General features: G+C 37.6%; 1 protein-coding gene across 1 annotated transcript; it reads right to left on the bottom strand.

The window, feature by feature from the left end:
• Nucleotides 1-2,461: 2,461 nt before the first annotated feature.
• LOC148351563 (cell cycle control protein 50A-like) lies at nucleotides 2,462-15,864 on the bottom strand. The gene is made up of 7 exons (XM_088354549.1): nucleotides 15,383-15,864; nucleotides 10,160-10,279; nucleotides 7,750-7,857; nucleotides 7,589-7,676; nucleotides 7,358-7,501; nucleotides 5,783-5,992; nucleotides 2,462-3,457 (listed from the first exon to the last, which is right to left on the bottom strand). Exons 1-7 carry the CDS (start codon nucleotides 15,629-15,631, stop codon nucleotides 3,264-3,266), a joined length of 1,113 nt encoding a protein of 370 aa, XP_088210675.1. The 5' UTR covers nucleotides 15,632-15,864; the 3' UTR covers nucleotides 2,462-3,263.
• Nucleotides 15,865-16,000: the final 136 nt, after the last annotated feature.

The raw sequence follows: 16,000 nt of genomic DNA, 5'->3' as shown, positions 1-16,000 counted from the left end.
ACCCTGAACAGCGGAAGTTTGACCAAGTGTTTTGAACTAATTTTATTCATTTTAGATCGGGGAGACCAGGTACAGTTGTAACATAGAGACAGTTGTAACAGTCAAGGTTTGACCAATAGGAAAAGAGTTTTATTGAAACCACTGATATAGGATACTCGCTTTTCCATTTTGAGCTAACACAAGACGTTTTAAGACTGTGAGTGACATCGTCTCAATTTCATAATTAAAAAAACTCATTTTCGGGTAAGATTTCAAACTTTTGAATATTATAACGATTGCCTAATCTAGGGCGCGTGGCTGTAATGTCCACATTCTTGGCTTCAATCTGATGTTTTTTTTCATGCGGCAATAGCTCAGGAGGTAGAGCGCTCGTCTTGGGATCAAGGGATCCCAGTTCGAATCCCGGCTCGTCCGTGTTACATGTCGAAGTGTCCTTGGGTAAGACACTGAACCCCTAAAACCCCCAATAAGCAGGTTAGCGCCTTACATGGCTGCAAGGCCGCTATTGGGAAATGTGGAGCACATTGTAAAGCGCTTTGGGAAGTCATTGACTTGAAAAGCGATATATAAAATGCAGATCATAAATGCAGATCAAACAACCCCATGAGAAAGTTAGCTTAATGATGGCTGACAGGTACGCACATCCAAACACATCCAAACACATCCGAAAATGACCACTTCTGTATAGTCCGTGCGTGAAAATGAAAGGGCAAAGAAAATAAAAGATAGAAAAGAAAAGCGGGTAGTTTTTTGATTGCAAGCAACATGCCCTCAGAGGCTTTATCCCAGGCACTGGCTTTTACATTTGCCACAACATTTTGTGAGACTCTGATTAGCAATGCCATCCCTACAATAGGATGGATATAACACAAACATTTTGTTCTATACAATGCTCTCTGATAATACATTTCTATTAAATTGAACATTTTTATATATTGGTCTAGCTTACACTGTTACAAATGTCCACTAGCAGTGTTACAACCGTACCTGGTACTGTGTATCTTTCTGTTTGAGGGACTGTCACAGACTTTTAGAGCTACTTAGTACTCTACAATTGAAAAAGACAAAAGAAGGTACCATGTATGAAATTTCAAGAAGATTAGTACAAAAGATCATAAAACGGGGAAGGAAAAAGCAAACTGCGTGAAAACTGTTATCTCCTAAGTTATTTTGAGAAGTGACTTATTTTAAAGGGACACTGTGTAATATTTGACCTCAAGATGTCCCTGTATTGTGTGGTGCAACTGAAAATATGTGCTACATAGCACACTACTCAAAGTCACCAAATCTTACACTTTTACTTCCCCATTTTTTTTGCCCAGCCATTCACATTCGTTTTTATTACCGTGAGCGACCAGATGGCAGAAAATCATGTCCGCTCCTCTAGGCGAGCTTCATGTTAAGTAAAATACATTTTTTTTAAATGTATCCACTGAGTATTTTTTTAATCTATATGATAGTTTATATATTTCAGCTTATTATAAAATCAATAGTTTTTTTAATGAATACGTTATTTTACCACTAGGAGGCGCTAAATAAAACATTTTGTCCCTTTAAAATAGAAATTTGATTTTAAATGCTGCATAGGAGCACCGGAGTGAAGTTTTGCGAAACAAGAGTGACATCTGCTGGTCAAACACGGCCAACGCGTATAAAAACAAATCACGCGACAAATAGCATTTTGGGACTCATAACGTCACTATTTGGTTCGTTTTATTCTTTTTGCTAAAAAATATTGCTATTTTGTGTATTGAATTGTCTCTATCAGGGCTTTGACATGGCACATCAGGGATGACATGTAATAAAGACTTTAAAGAAAAAGTGATTAAAAAAACTCAAAAATTCAAATTAGTGCGTAAAGACTCGTCTAAGTTATAATAGAGCAGTTAAAGAATAGTGCATCGTAAGAGCAGTGCAAAGAAATGTAGTGCACTTACATTTATTAAGCAGCAACAACAAAAAATACCGTAACAGTCGCAGGATATATATTTTTGTTTTGCGCGCTTGTTCAGGGGTGTGACTGCTCTGGGGAAGAAGCTGTCTCAGCCTGTAGTTGATTTACCTTAGAATAAATAGCCCACGACAACTTTTTTTTTAGCAGCAATTTTAAAATGGAGCGGGAATCAATACAATACGGGCAGGACGGCGGCGTGTTTGCAGCACAGTTCTGAGGTCATGAGATCGAACCTCCTGTGTGGAGTTTGCATGTTCTCCCCGTGCCTGCGTGGGTTTTCTCTGGGCACTCCGGTTTCCTCTCACATTCCAAAGACATGCATTTCAGGTTAATTGGCCGAGCGAATTTTCTGTCTCCATGTGCCCTGCAACTGGCTGGCAACCAGTTCGGGACGTCCCCTGCCCGCTGCCCGAGTTTGGCTGGGATGAGCTCCAGCACCCCCGCGACCCTACTGAGGAGGAGCGTTGCAGATAATGGATGGATGGATAGAATACAATACAAGATGAAGACATTGATAAATTATTTATTTGTAACCAATTTGCCTTGTAAGAGCACAAACATTTTAATCGCAAACCAGACTCTACATAATAACAAAGGGTTTGACACAGGTGTAAATCTGAAAGGGTAAAAGAAAAAAAAAGAAAGAGAAAATGACATTTTCTACTACTTAATCCTAATGTCAGGCGGATACCATCTGACAAAAAAGAAAGGGTTTAATCGAAGTGCAAATCATTTGGTCAACACTGACATAATTGTGCAATGTAAATTGCCAGAAAAACCCTCAACCGCTTATCAGGACAGTAAACTTGAGTCAAAATAACACTGGAGTGTTGAGCTTGTTGCATGCATATATCATCAGATTGTCAATTATTGTAACATGTTAAAACATTTCATTAGTGACGATGAGGGTATAGTCCTAAGTTTATTGACATACAAGCAAAGGTTTTTCTCTTTCTACATCATCTCGAAGCCAGAGGTATGTCAATGCAATGCAATAGTACATTCATCAGCAGGACATTTTGTAGCACACGGCAAGAACGAAAGCGGACAAACAATACACATGTGAGCCATCTGCAAAGCTGTGCTAAAATACAACACTTTCATACAGAGATAAATAGACTGTTTTGAAAAATAAAAAAAGGTTACATTCGCAGCAGCCAACTGGAAGCAGTCAAGACTCGGGCGTCGTACTCGTGCTTTAGATGACACAACATATAACTGATCTTGCACTAACTAGTGATGACCAGTATATTTGCGCAAAAATCCTTAGGCGGTCTGGATTGGACGCTACAAGGTGTGCAGGTGGGATTCAGTTGGGAATGTCTGCGCTGCTATTGCGGGAGTCGTACTTGTGGTGGATGACGAGCAAAACCACACCTAAGAAGAAGCAAATAGAACCCACGGTGATGTAGGCGATCCCCAAGAAAGGATTCTTCCCTCCCATCCAGGAGATGGTGCTCAAGATCATCCGCTTACGGCCGTCAAAACTCAGGACCGGGTAATCTGATTGCATCACGTTAAGGTAATAGCATCTAATTGAAAGTGAAGTCATGAAGTCTGTATCTTAATTTATTCATATATGGAACCCACACAGTAAATTTACTAGAGTAAATCATGAATTGTCAAAGTGTTTAACTCCTCGGGTGTAATTCCAATAATAGATAGCAGGTTTTTTATTTGTGTCTTTTTTTGTCAACTTTGACTTAAATTTGATTTCAAAAGGAATTTAAAAAGTCTTAAAAGTCTTAATTTTAACTTGCCTTAAGATGAAGGAACCCTGCCTAATAAGAGCAAGTCTGACATCCTTCGAGGTTTCATTGAACATGGCCCAAAGTATGGTACTATTTGTCCTTCAATCATTGTTGAGTCAGGCTTCAATTTTGAGCTTGAAAATCCAAGCACAGCTACTACCTTAAACATACCCTCCACATGAAAAACACAGAATGCCAAATTTAACAAAAATACTGTGACCTGTGAACTTTTAGTTTGTGGGAAATGCAAAAATATAAGTAGAAACAATGTTCACAGTTAAAGTTGTCGACTCGCAAATGCGTGCGCACAAAATGATATACTGTATTTTCTGCACTATAAGGTGCATCGGGTTATAGGGCGCACCCCGAAAAAATAGTTTTTGGTCCTATATTTGACATACATAAGACGCACCGGATTATAAGGCGCTACAATGGGAACGTCGACAAAACAGTCAGATAGTTCAGTCAAACTTATTACCCCCTTAACATTCCCAAAGCTTGCAAAGACGCAAATACGTGTCGAGAACACGTGCGGATGCGGTGTCCGTACGATGTCACTCAAATGCATCGTTTCATCATTCGGAAGGTTAAAGTCTTGGGATTCAAGAAATGCCAACCATTCCTTAGTTTCTATTTTCGCTCGCAACTTTACTGTGCATATGACAATAAACACTTGGAATTGAGTTTAATTTAAAAATAGACACGCCATTCCATCCATTATGTGCACCGCTTATCACAGAAACACAGAGTTCAGTCTGAAACAAGATACAGGGAAAATATAAAGCCGAAGTAGGTCATCGAAGTCGTTGTGTTCAATAATAATGTGCAGCCATGGTCCTCTTATATCCGTGAGTTTAGTAAATCCAGGAGAATAAATATTTACAAATACAGAATAGTAAAAAAATGCTTTCTGTATGCCGTCAACGATGTACTATACACATCGTCTTTTTCGGCCAATTGCAGGCTTTGTTTTGCCGCTTCAGCCAATGCCAGCCTAAAAAGGATTAAAAAGGATCCGCCCCTTGACCTCCGAATAACTTTAGCCAATAGTGATCGATTCAAATGATGATTGACACATTGGTTAGCCAATGAAACGCCGGTAAATAAATCCCAGCATACACCGCAGACTACTTGGCGTTCGGGGGAAAATCTAGTCGGCGGCTGCAAGTTACCGGTAGTTGGAAGACTTTGCGATTTAATACTGATCCATAAATAAGGCGCACTGTATTATAAGGCGCATGGTCAGCTTTTGAAAAAAATTAAGACTTTTAGGTGCGCCTTATAGTGCGGAAAATACGGTAATATTCCCCACGCTAGCTCATAATTAAAATACTTGTGGCCGATATGTCATTAAAGAATGGGTAAACGGATTCTTGAAGGGGAAAATGTTTCATTATTTGGTATGTGGATCATGTATTTATGAACTTTATTTTAAGTTATTTCTATTATATGGATGTAATTTTAGCAGTATTATGTTTTCCCTTTTTAATGCGGCCCATCCTCGAAATGTTGGGATTTCCGCTCAGCTGTTCTTAGTTTTGACTTACTCCCCCTCAATAAAATGTACTGGTTCGAAATCTGAATATATTTGTTGTTAATTGGGTAAATTTATTCTTCTATAGCATCTTATTTCTCTAACAGGAAAAATGTCAAAATGTTGACACGTGGGAACATTTTTTTCTCCATTGTCAACTGTGTTTATGCAACTTATCGAAACTTTGTTTACTCAAAATAAATTTGTATTGAGCCATGCATAATTTAGTGATTTACGTGTTGGACAACCAAATATATTTGACAATTGTAAGATAAAGTAAAAATAAACACCGGAGTGATAAGTGTTACATAGGATTTGCACTGTACATGTTTTAACCAAGAACTCTTCAGTATTAAATTTCAACAACACTAAGGGTGTGACTTTTGTCCTAGTGTAAAACAAGTTAACATTCCATATTCCAGTGTAAAATAATAAATCTTATTACCTCTAAAAATGTAACTATGTTTAATTTTGTTTATAAAAAGTCAACAAACCTACACAAAAGCAACCAAAACTCAGATACAAAATGGCACAAAAGGATACTGTAGGCGATGTCCAAGATATATCTGCCGCTAGCTAAAGTCGGGGTTGAGCTGGACTTCTTCTGGATAATCCGGTAGAGTTTGCGGAAAGTGGGTAAGGCGGCCGTGCGCATCCACACGATGAAGTCCTCGTTGATGAAACCGTTGTTGTCGTGGTCCTCCAGATCCAGCTCAAATACGGGCTTCCTCCAGTTCACCGGCTTGCTTGTACCTGTGGGATCAAATTTAAAAAAAACATGGGAAAACAGACTAGATTTAGGGGAACACTCCAAAACAAACAAACCAAAAAAATGTATATAATAATCTATAAAAATATATTAAAACTAACAACATTTAATAAGACAAAATGAAATAAAAAAATAAAAAACTCTATACTCTAAGAACCTACAATAATAAAATTAAAAATAAATTAAAAAAACAAAAACAACTCGATTTAAAAGTAATAATACATATACAGTATATAAAAAGAATAAAACCGTTACCTATCGTGGTTGAGAGAAAGCAATAAGGATAGATTTAAAAAAAAAAAAAAAACACACAATTTTGAAACCAGATTTTCATTTAAGTGATTACTATCAGATACTTATAATTGTATACCTTGAGACTTGTTAGGTGATTTATATTATAGTGTAGTGTTATAGCACTATTCATTGAACTATTGTTACGATGCACAATCATTTTTCATCTAATTCATCAATTATTATTAGGTGGGCCAGTCTAAGCACTACTTGCCTATTTATCCGGACAATTTCATCTTTTTTCTCTTCAAGTTTTTAGTACATGTTTATCCTGGAGTGCTAGGTCTAATATCGTTGTATACAAATTTCACAACATTGACAAATGTAATATCACCCAGAGTGACTCAGGCTAAAATGTAAGGGTCACATTTGACCCTAGTCCGTCCTTCCAGTTTCACGTTAAGAATATTACAATAAGAGCTTTTTTTCCAAATTTGCAACATTCCCCGTTGATGTCCCAGTCTGATGCTGAGATTAAAATTAGTGTGTTTGTTACGTCTCGTCTCGATTATTATAATGTACTACTCTCAAGTCTATCATCAAGAGCCTGCAGCTAGTATAAAATGCTGCAACAAGACTTTTAACTAAGACAAGAAAGTTTGATCACATTACCCTGAATATGTCTGCCGTGCACTGGCTCCCTGACCGTTTAGAATGTGATTTTAAGGTTCTGTTGGCATTTCACAAAATTAAGCATGGACTTTCCCCCTCATATTATTCAGATTTAATTTCTCCCCCATTTTCCTGCTCGGAGACTTTGCTCAGAAAATGCTGGTCTTCCAGTGATGCCAAGAGCCAAGAAGAAATGCGCACGTTTAAGAGCGTTCTCCATTCTGTTCCCAGGCTGTGGAATGCTCTGACCTCAGATTCGATCTGCAACCTCAGTGGAACTGTTTAAATCTAGGCTTAAAACCCATTTACATTTAATAACTAGTGAATGACCTATATTTAATGTAGATTATGTCGGAGTATTGTGATTAAGGGCTATACAAGTAAACATGACTTGACAACTTTGCTATCAATGACACAAAGGAAAATTCAATTAAATAAAGATCTACCTTGGAATGCAATTGTGAGGTTGTCATTTCCACCAGGATTCCTGAACTTCACATGTTTGTCCGTCCACCAAGCAATACCCTTTTTTACCAAAGGGATTCTGATTTTGGTCCCATTTGAGTCAATATAATAGAGAATCAGACTATCTATAAAATGAGAAAAAAAGAAAAACGACAAGTAAAATTTTGGGCTGTGAGCATTCATTAAAAGCTGTGCTGCTTCTTGAATCTTACCATTGAAAAGACTATTAGCTATGGCCCCACAAGGAGCAATGGGCTGATTGTCACTGGTCCGATAAGGCTCACATTCCTTACTAGGATTCTGTAACGGGAAAACAAGTTCAATTGATACAAAGCTCGAATTAAATGTTGACATAACATCTTGTAAAAAATACCGTCAAGGCAGAGCGGTCCCCATTCAGCTGGCTGTCATCCCTGGATTTCACATAGCGTCTGTGGTTCTGATAGAAGTTTGATAGGCCGTAGTACATGAAGACGTTGCTCTGGACAAGGGAAAACACTGCGTTACATGATGCTATTTCAACCTGCATGGAACCGATCAGTGACAAATAACATCGCCAAAGCTGCCAAACATAGAAACATAGAATCTTATTTCTGATTGGATAGGTAAGGTTCGGATTAAAACAGATTTTTCTTAGTAGCAAGACAAAGAGACGTTGCACTATTGTTACGATGCACCAATCTTTTTCATTGAACTATTATTATAACTTGGGCCAGTCTCTAAGCACATCATTGAAAATATGTTTACATATTTATGCTGAGAGTTTTCTCTTTAGTTCTTTGTTACATGTTTAAGATGGAGTGCCATGTCTAATCTATTGGCATATAATGTTTACTATATAGTTATCAATGTCAACTCAATTAATTTTTAAGTTGCGTCTCATTTCTGCAGTCTAGAGGGCTACCACCGACCTCCCCCCAAAAAATCCTGGCAAAATTTCCAATGTTTTGTTTAAAACCTAAATTATCATGTTGCCTAAATTGACAGTTCAGAGATCCCTCGGTTTTCGCAAATAATGGGGACCAAAACCACCCACAAAAGCAAAAATCCGTAAGAAGGGTCGCACCTTGATAAAAGCCCCCAAAATGGTTAAACTTACCTCAAGATTACATTATTACCGACAGAGTTCCGGAATGTGACAAAATTACAATTAATTGAATGAATGGTTTTATTGTCATTATGCAAAAGTAAAACAAAATGTGAAGGCTTTTCCTTTCAGTATAAGAAAGCAACTAAGAGAGCGGCCGATTTGCTGAGCACTAGCATCGGGTGCCATTGAACGGCAACAGATCTCCGCGAAAAAACTGTACAGAATATCGCGGCTGCCCACGAGTTGTTGCTCCAAGTCCTCCGTTTCGTGGTTAATGGACCTGGAATTGGCAAGATAGAGGGACCACAGCGGTGGCTTCGGAGAAATTTTAGCCTATCCATTAGTAGTAAGCTGGACCATCAGCAACGCTCTTAACTTCCCTTTGATACAACCCGAGCAGCTTCTGGAACCCGATAATAATCTCACTAAGCACCCGTTAGTGATGACAATTTCGTTGCACTCTCCTGATTTTACTTTGAGTCCAATACGATTGATTACTTTTATTTTCAACGTAACAAGCCGCTAAAAGCCAACAGTCGCTACGCTTCCTAGATTGTTTACTGGGCAGTGCCCGCCTGCTGTTTGACTGACAGCTTACACCAGCCTATCAGAGTCGTGCACACAGTAGCACCAGTCTATCTCAGCCGCGTAGAGACAGTAACACCCACCATACACAGAGCGCCGTACCAAATCAGTCCCTGCTGTCTGCAGAGCACAATACATCAATATCAATAAAAATTAAAAAAATTAAAATTAAATTCTAAAATCGGCAGAGGAGTAAACCAGCAATAACTGTAGCGCAAAGTAGCGAGGGCTCTCTGTCTAAAGTTTTTTTTAATAATTTTTGTGCACCGGAGTTCAGTAGATTTTGGTTAATTTTTTGTAATTTTTAATGTTATTACATTCATTATATTTTCAATTTTCACTATATATTTTGTTTTTTAACAAAATGATACTTAAAATGTGCAAAACTTACTTTTCAGAAAATAATAGTTAAAATGAGCAAAAATGTGGCACAAGGTTTGTACTTCATTTAAGTTATACTATTTTTGATTGTTTATTTTGTTTCATCAAACAAAATAAACAATCAAATATATGTCCGTGTCCTACCCAAATAAGCAGACAATAATTATATAAAGGAAAAAAATAAAATAGTACTCTGCTGCCAGCTACAAATATGGATGAATGTTAGTTATTTGGTTGATCAATTTCCTCCGGCACCCTAGACAAGGTCTCACTGCACTCTGGCGTGCCTTGGCACACTGTTTAAAAACCATTGCATTAAATAATTAAATACACTTGTCATGATTTGATTTAATATTCGATTTATTAATCTTACTTGTAATTAAACTTTTCAAAATAGAAAAATAAATCTGCCCTATCATTAATTAGATGCCTTATTTATTAACCACAGGAATTAAATTATCATATATATTTTTTAAATAATCACAGTTTTTTTTTTTTAGCAGGAATTGGTTTGAGACATTTATTTTTAGATTGTGTACTTATTTATGGTTGACACTTCTGGTATTCAATACTCAGGAAGCATCACTATCAATATTGGACAGTAGGCTTTGCTGTACCTTACTTAGGGGTGCACTCTAGGCAACCTCAAATCAATACCGGACTCAGACATGTATTATTCATTGGGAGACTTTCAAAGGTAAGCACAGAGGTATAAGAAAGGACACACCTCAAAAGGTTGCTCCAAAGTGAAATTCACAGAGCACAAGCATGGTGTTGCGCTTTCCCAGCTGTAGTTTTTGGCGCAACTAAAGCATGGGCTTGATGCGTCCACACCAGTGTAATCAACCTGGAAAGAGGATGCGAGAACATGTCAAATAATTTTGTAAAACAGCAAATGCCAACAGTGACACTGAAGTCAATTGTTCTGAACATGAAAAAAAAATATCAAATGCTAAAATAAAGAAAAATCAAGACTTTTTGATTGTATTCTAGCCTTTATAATTTGCAGTATTTTTTGCAGCTATCATGCAACACACATTTCACCATCATAGATGTTTAAGGCAAAATAACACCAACAAAATGGCTTATAATGGCAAAATAAGTTAATGTTCGCATTTTATGTAGATGGTTCACAAAATTCATTTTTTGGTTTCCAGACCAGTGTACTAATTTTTGGGGTAAATTTATGTACATATTTTCAGGAAAATAAATAATTGCATAAGAACAGAATTAATCATGATTGGTTTTATTATAAGTTCGCAAGAAAAAAATTGTACCGTTGTGAATTGAAATTAAACATTTTACAGATGCTAAAACCCAGAACTCAAAAGTCAATTTTACGTATTTTTTTTTTTTTAACATTGTCAGGTTTGGGGGTCTCAATAAAAACAATCTTTATTTGACATATAAAGACGCTCCCCTACTTACAACTATTCGACTTACAAAAAACAGTAGATACGAACATATTTTTCGGGATGTCGAAAAATATCCGGACAGTGCTGTAAGTTAGATTTTGTATTGTGTGCACCTTATTCCTTTCGCCGCTACCGGCGTGTGGCGCAGTGAGAGGTCAACTGGCATAAACCCGGAAGAAAAAAAATCCGCTTCTTCTTCCTAGTTTGTGTGTAAACATTCTATACTGTCTATACTATGTCTATGCCATGTCCAGCACGCTAAGAAATTTGACATTCTTATTGTTTAATATCTCGAGCATCCATTCAATATGGATGGTGTAAAGTGTAAAGAGGCGAGACCTTTCTTTCGAAATGAAAGTGAAATAAGAAAGCTTTTTCGGCCACTAACATGGAGGAGGACCTCTTGAAGCTCATTTTCCAGAAGTAAGTTACACTTAACTTTATTCATCTTTATAGAGCATATTATTTTATGAAATGTTTTTTTTAGTACAAAACAATACAAATTACTTATACAAGACTTAAACATACTTATATAAACCTTAAGCATACAAAATATAGCCCTGAACAAGAACAAATTCACTTAAAAACGATCGCCCGGAACCGTCTTGTTCGTAAGTAGGGCAGCGTCTGTATAGTTTCAGCCTGATACCAGCAAGTTTGGTTTGATTTGGTGGAAATACATACATTTTTGGAAATTTTCTGTATTGGTAAATACCAAAGTCAAACAAAATTGTCATCTATTTGTGGTTTCTACAGCGATAAATAAATTGAACCAAAATTTAAAGATTGAAAACAATGTTTTTAGTTGTCCAATTTATCGATTGATAGAATAAACATAAACATCTGAGAAAGGACATATGCCGGTGAAGCAAGGCAAGAATCACACACTTTGCATGCCAGATGTGAAAATAGCAATACAATTTGTTCACGGTGAAACAAACCAAAATAACCATGCTATCTGGAAAACCAAGTTGGCAAACTCGCATTGCAAGAATTGTAACAGTTACCGAAAGTAAGTTCATTGTATGCGATTCCATTGGCTCGGGTTTCAAATATAAAAAAAGGAGCCTTCTTCTTTTATGCACCAACACATTAACTGTTAACCTTTAATGAGTACATGTTTGAAAACAAATGGAACAGCCGGAGTGTTGACATTTGTACTCCGTTTCATATTAACAGTGCAAAAACGAATCAATTGATTCATAAGTAATACATTATCGAATTAATCGCCATTGTCATAATTGGTAAATCATTTAGATAGATTTGAGAGCCTCAAATTCCCCATAATTGAGCTTCTCAACATTACCTATATATTTTTTGTTCATGTTCGAAAATTGATTATAATTACATTTTATCGAAAACAACATTTTTGCTTATGTCGGTACAAAAATGTTTTGTTTACAGTTTGTTCATTTTTTTTTATACCTTAATATTGGTCATCCCACGCGTATGGGCATTATCTTTACAAATTACTGACAATTTGTTTGTTTGTTTGTAAAAGGCCATTTGGGAGGTGTATGCTTTTGTCCTGATCGCAACATTTTTTTATTTTGGAAAATGATAGTACAAGAAAACCAGTAAAAAAATATTAATAATAATAAGGTTTCTAAATTTATACAATGGGCTAACGTTCACTTCCAGATTACATAGAAAGATATAATAAGTTTACAGGAATCATGGAACAAAAAATCGACTGGTTAATCATTATGGTACTTATTGTTTGTTGCTGCCCTTTCATATCACATTAACACACTAAATGTTGAGTCATTCGCAGGGTGATGTGCAGTCATCATGGGAGGTAGGTGAAGCACCGCATCACATTAAAATAAACTAAAAACATATGAAGGTTATAATGATTCAGTGTTGAAGTTCTTATAAAATTTCACAATTTGGGGGATTTTATTTTTCAAAATAGATGCATTTTCTCACAATATTATAAAAAAGTATTACAATTACAGGTCCTACTGAAAAATTAGCATATTGTGATAAAGATAATTAGTTACCAAAGTGAAATGAAAAAAAAAATGAAACTTTCATATAGTTTAGAATTATTGCACAGCAACTGAAATACTTCAGGTATTTTTGTTTTTGTTTTAATATGAATGATTTTGGCATACAGCTCATAAAAAAAACAAAACAATTCCTATCTAAAAAAAATAGCATATCATAAAAAGGTGCTCCAAACAAGCTACTGACCTAATTATCTGAGTCAACAAGTTAACTCTACTCACATGCAAATGATTCCTGAGGCCGTTAAAAACTCTCAGCCTGGTTCATTACGTAAAATTGCAATCATGGGTAAGACTGCTGACCTGACAGCATCCTAGAAGACCACCATTGACATCCTCAAGCAAGAGGGTAAGACACAAAAAAAAATTAACTCATTGGGAAGTCTGTGGGAAGAAAAAAAGTGTGGCAGAAAACGCTGAACAACTAGAACAAGTGACCGGATCCGGAATTGCGGAGAACGACTGATTCCAGACCTTGGGGGAACCTGAGGAAGCAGTGGACTGGCGGTGCAGTAAAAGCAACCAGAGCCACAGTGCACAGGCGTGTGCAGGAAATGGGCCACAAGTGCCGCATTTGCCAGGTCAAGCAACTTAAGAAACTAAAAACAGCGGCAGAAACGGCTGACCTGGGCAAAAGAGAAGCAACACTGAACTGTTGCTCAGTGGAGCAAAGTACTTTTGTCGGATGAAAGCAAATTTTGCATGTCTTTCGGAAATCAAGGTGCCAGAGTCTGGGGAAGACTGGGGAGAAGTATATGCCAAAATGCCTGAAGTCCAGTGTCAAGTATCCATGGTCAGTGATGGTCTGGGCGCCACATCAGCTGCTCGTGTTGGTGCACTGGGTTTTATCAAGGTCAGGGTCAATGCAGCTTGCTATCAGGAGATCTTGGAGCCCTTCATCTGCAGAAAAGCTTTATGAAGATGAAGATTTTATTGTTCAGCACGACCTGGCACCTACTCACAGTGCCAAAACCACTGGTAAATAGTTTACTGGCCATGGTGTTACTGTGCTCAATTGGCTTGCAAACTCTTCTGACCTGAACCCCATAGAGAATCTGTGGGATAATGTAAAGAGGTAGTTGAGAGACACCAGACCAAACACTGGTTGAGCTCTAGGCCACTATCGAAGCATCCTGAGCCTCCATAACACCTCAGAAGTGCCACAGGCTGATTACCTCCATGCCACGTCACATTGAAGCAGTCAATTCTGCAAAAGGATTCCCAACCAAGTATAGGGTACATAACTGATCATAATCATTTGAAGGTTGACTTATTTTTAAATAAAAAAACACTTTTTTAATCGGTCTGATAAAATATGCTAATTATTTCAGATAAGAATTGTGTGTTTCCTTACTATTTATCAATATAAGAAAAATAAAAGGCTTTAACTACTTCAGTTGTGTGTAATGAATCTAAAATACATGATAGTCTAATGAGTATCAGTACATTACAGAAACTAATTAACTTTATCACAATATGCTAATATTTTGAGAAGGACCTGTAGAATATAGGCTATTACTGTGCTGAGTGTCTACAGATGCAGAGTGAGGCACGTAATTGGTTTGTCTCTTTATAGAGAGCGAAGGTGAGACCAGGAATTCTGAATAAGATGTAGGTGCATTCATTTGTAAATCTGACCGTGTCTCACCAGACATGAATCTCACTGCATGTCAGTGCCCTTTTGAACATACCTGTCGATGTATACGTTCACAAGTATTTAATATGTTATTCTAATCAATTCATAAAGTGTACGCCGTAAAACAACTTTTTTTACAGACTTTTTTTCTTAACTCGTTTTATTTTCATACCGATCCAATGTTGCCCATTTTGGCTCTAATCCAGATCATCTTGGTCACTGGCAGACAAAGTAATCGAGTAGAAAACAGTGGGAAAATCTTTTTTGCAAAATGACGTCTGCGAAATCCAGCACTGCAAGTCGGTTGCGTATAAAAAGCAACACTAAACTTACTGAAAGTTGAGAAAGAACTAAGAAAGATGCTGAGATAATTGTGTTTATTTGGTTAATGAATTTGTTTACACAAATAATCTTTTTTCTACATGCCCATTCTTGCGAATAGGTATCGCGTTGTGTTTGAAGGGTTTATTATCGCTTAATAGGGGGGGGGGGGGTTAAGGGTTATTGTTCTATCTTCTTTATTCGTTATCCATTATCCGTTATCGGTCAGTTCATAATACGCTAGAAAGCCTAGGAGCCGGGACTCTTACTCTCAGCCAAAAGGCCAAGCTAAGGTCCTAGCCTTAAAGCCTTACTGCGATCATTGCGTATGCACCGTTCCCGGAGGTACTGCAATACCGGGCATTGGAATGATGAGTAAGACTTGGCTGAGGATCACAGGAATATTCATTTACTGTACTGGCGCATTTCAAGATGAGCTTTCTACACTGACATCTGTAGGCCTACATGGCCGATGACAACATTAATGTTGATAATTCAATGAATTGCATTGTCTTTTAATACATAGGCCATCTGGAAGGTAAAACGTGAGCATTGGATGCTGGACCTACCTCGAACTCTTTGATGTTGTTCGACGTAACGTACAGGCCGATGCCAATGGGGATGAAGATGAGACCGATGACGAAGAAGGCAGGGAGTACAGTGCCAGCCGTCAAGATGGGTTGCCAAGCAGGTAGTCTCTGTTGTTTAAACGCAGTATTGTCCGGCTTCTTGCTTTTCACTGCCCCTGCGCCGCCATGGCTAGAGGGGCCCGAGTGGTGTCCGTCCTCTTCCTTAGCGTTGTAGCTCGACGCCATCATGGCTGCTATCCGCTCCCAGTAAATGACACTATCGTAGACCTTGGCTCTTTTTTCGTTCTGTACACTTCTGCACGATAGACGCAACGCAAACCTTAAAGTAAACGTATAAACCTGGGGAGAGGCAAGCAATAGAAGCGTAAATAGCCGCTCAAAAGAGCTTTGCCTCCGTTTGTTTTAATGGCTTCATCCTACGCCAAGAAGCAGGAAGTAGAAAAGCGGATAGACTCTTGACACGTGACGGCGATGCCCCCAAAAGGGGCGGTGGTGATGACGTAATCATATGATGACGCCTACCGACACTGTAGGGTACAAACAACCTGCGGAAGGTTTAATAATGTTCATATAATTATGATAAATATGTTTTCTTTT

The sequence above is a fragment of the Urocampus carinirostris genome, chromosome 15 (genome assembly GCF_059441175.1).
Source record: "Urocampus carinirostris isolate Australia breed hairy pipefish chromosome 15, RoL_Ucar_1.0, whole genome shotgun sequence".
Classification (NCBI taxonomy): Eukaryota; Metazoa; Chordata; class Actinopteri; order Syngnathiformes; family Syngnathidae; genus Urocampus; species Urocampus carinirostris.
This window is presented reverse-complemented; position numbering and strand designations above follow the sequence as displayed.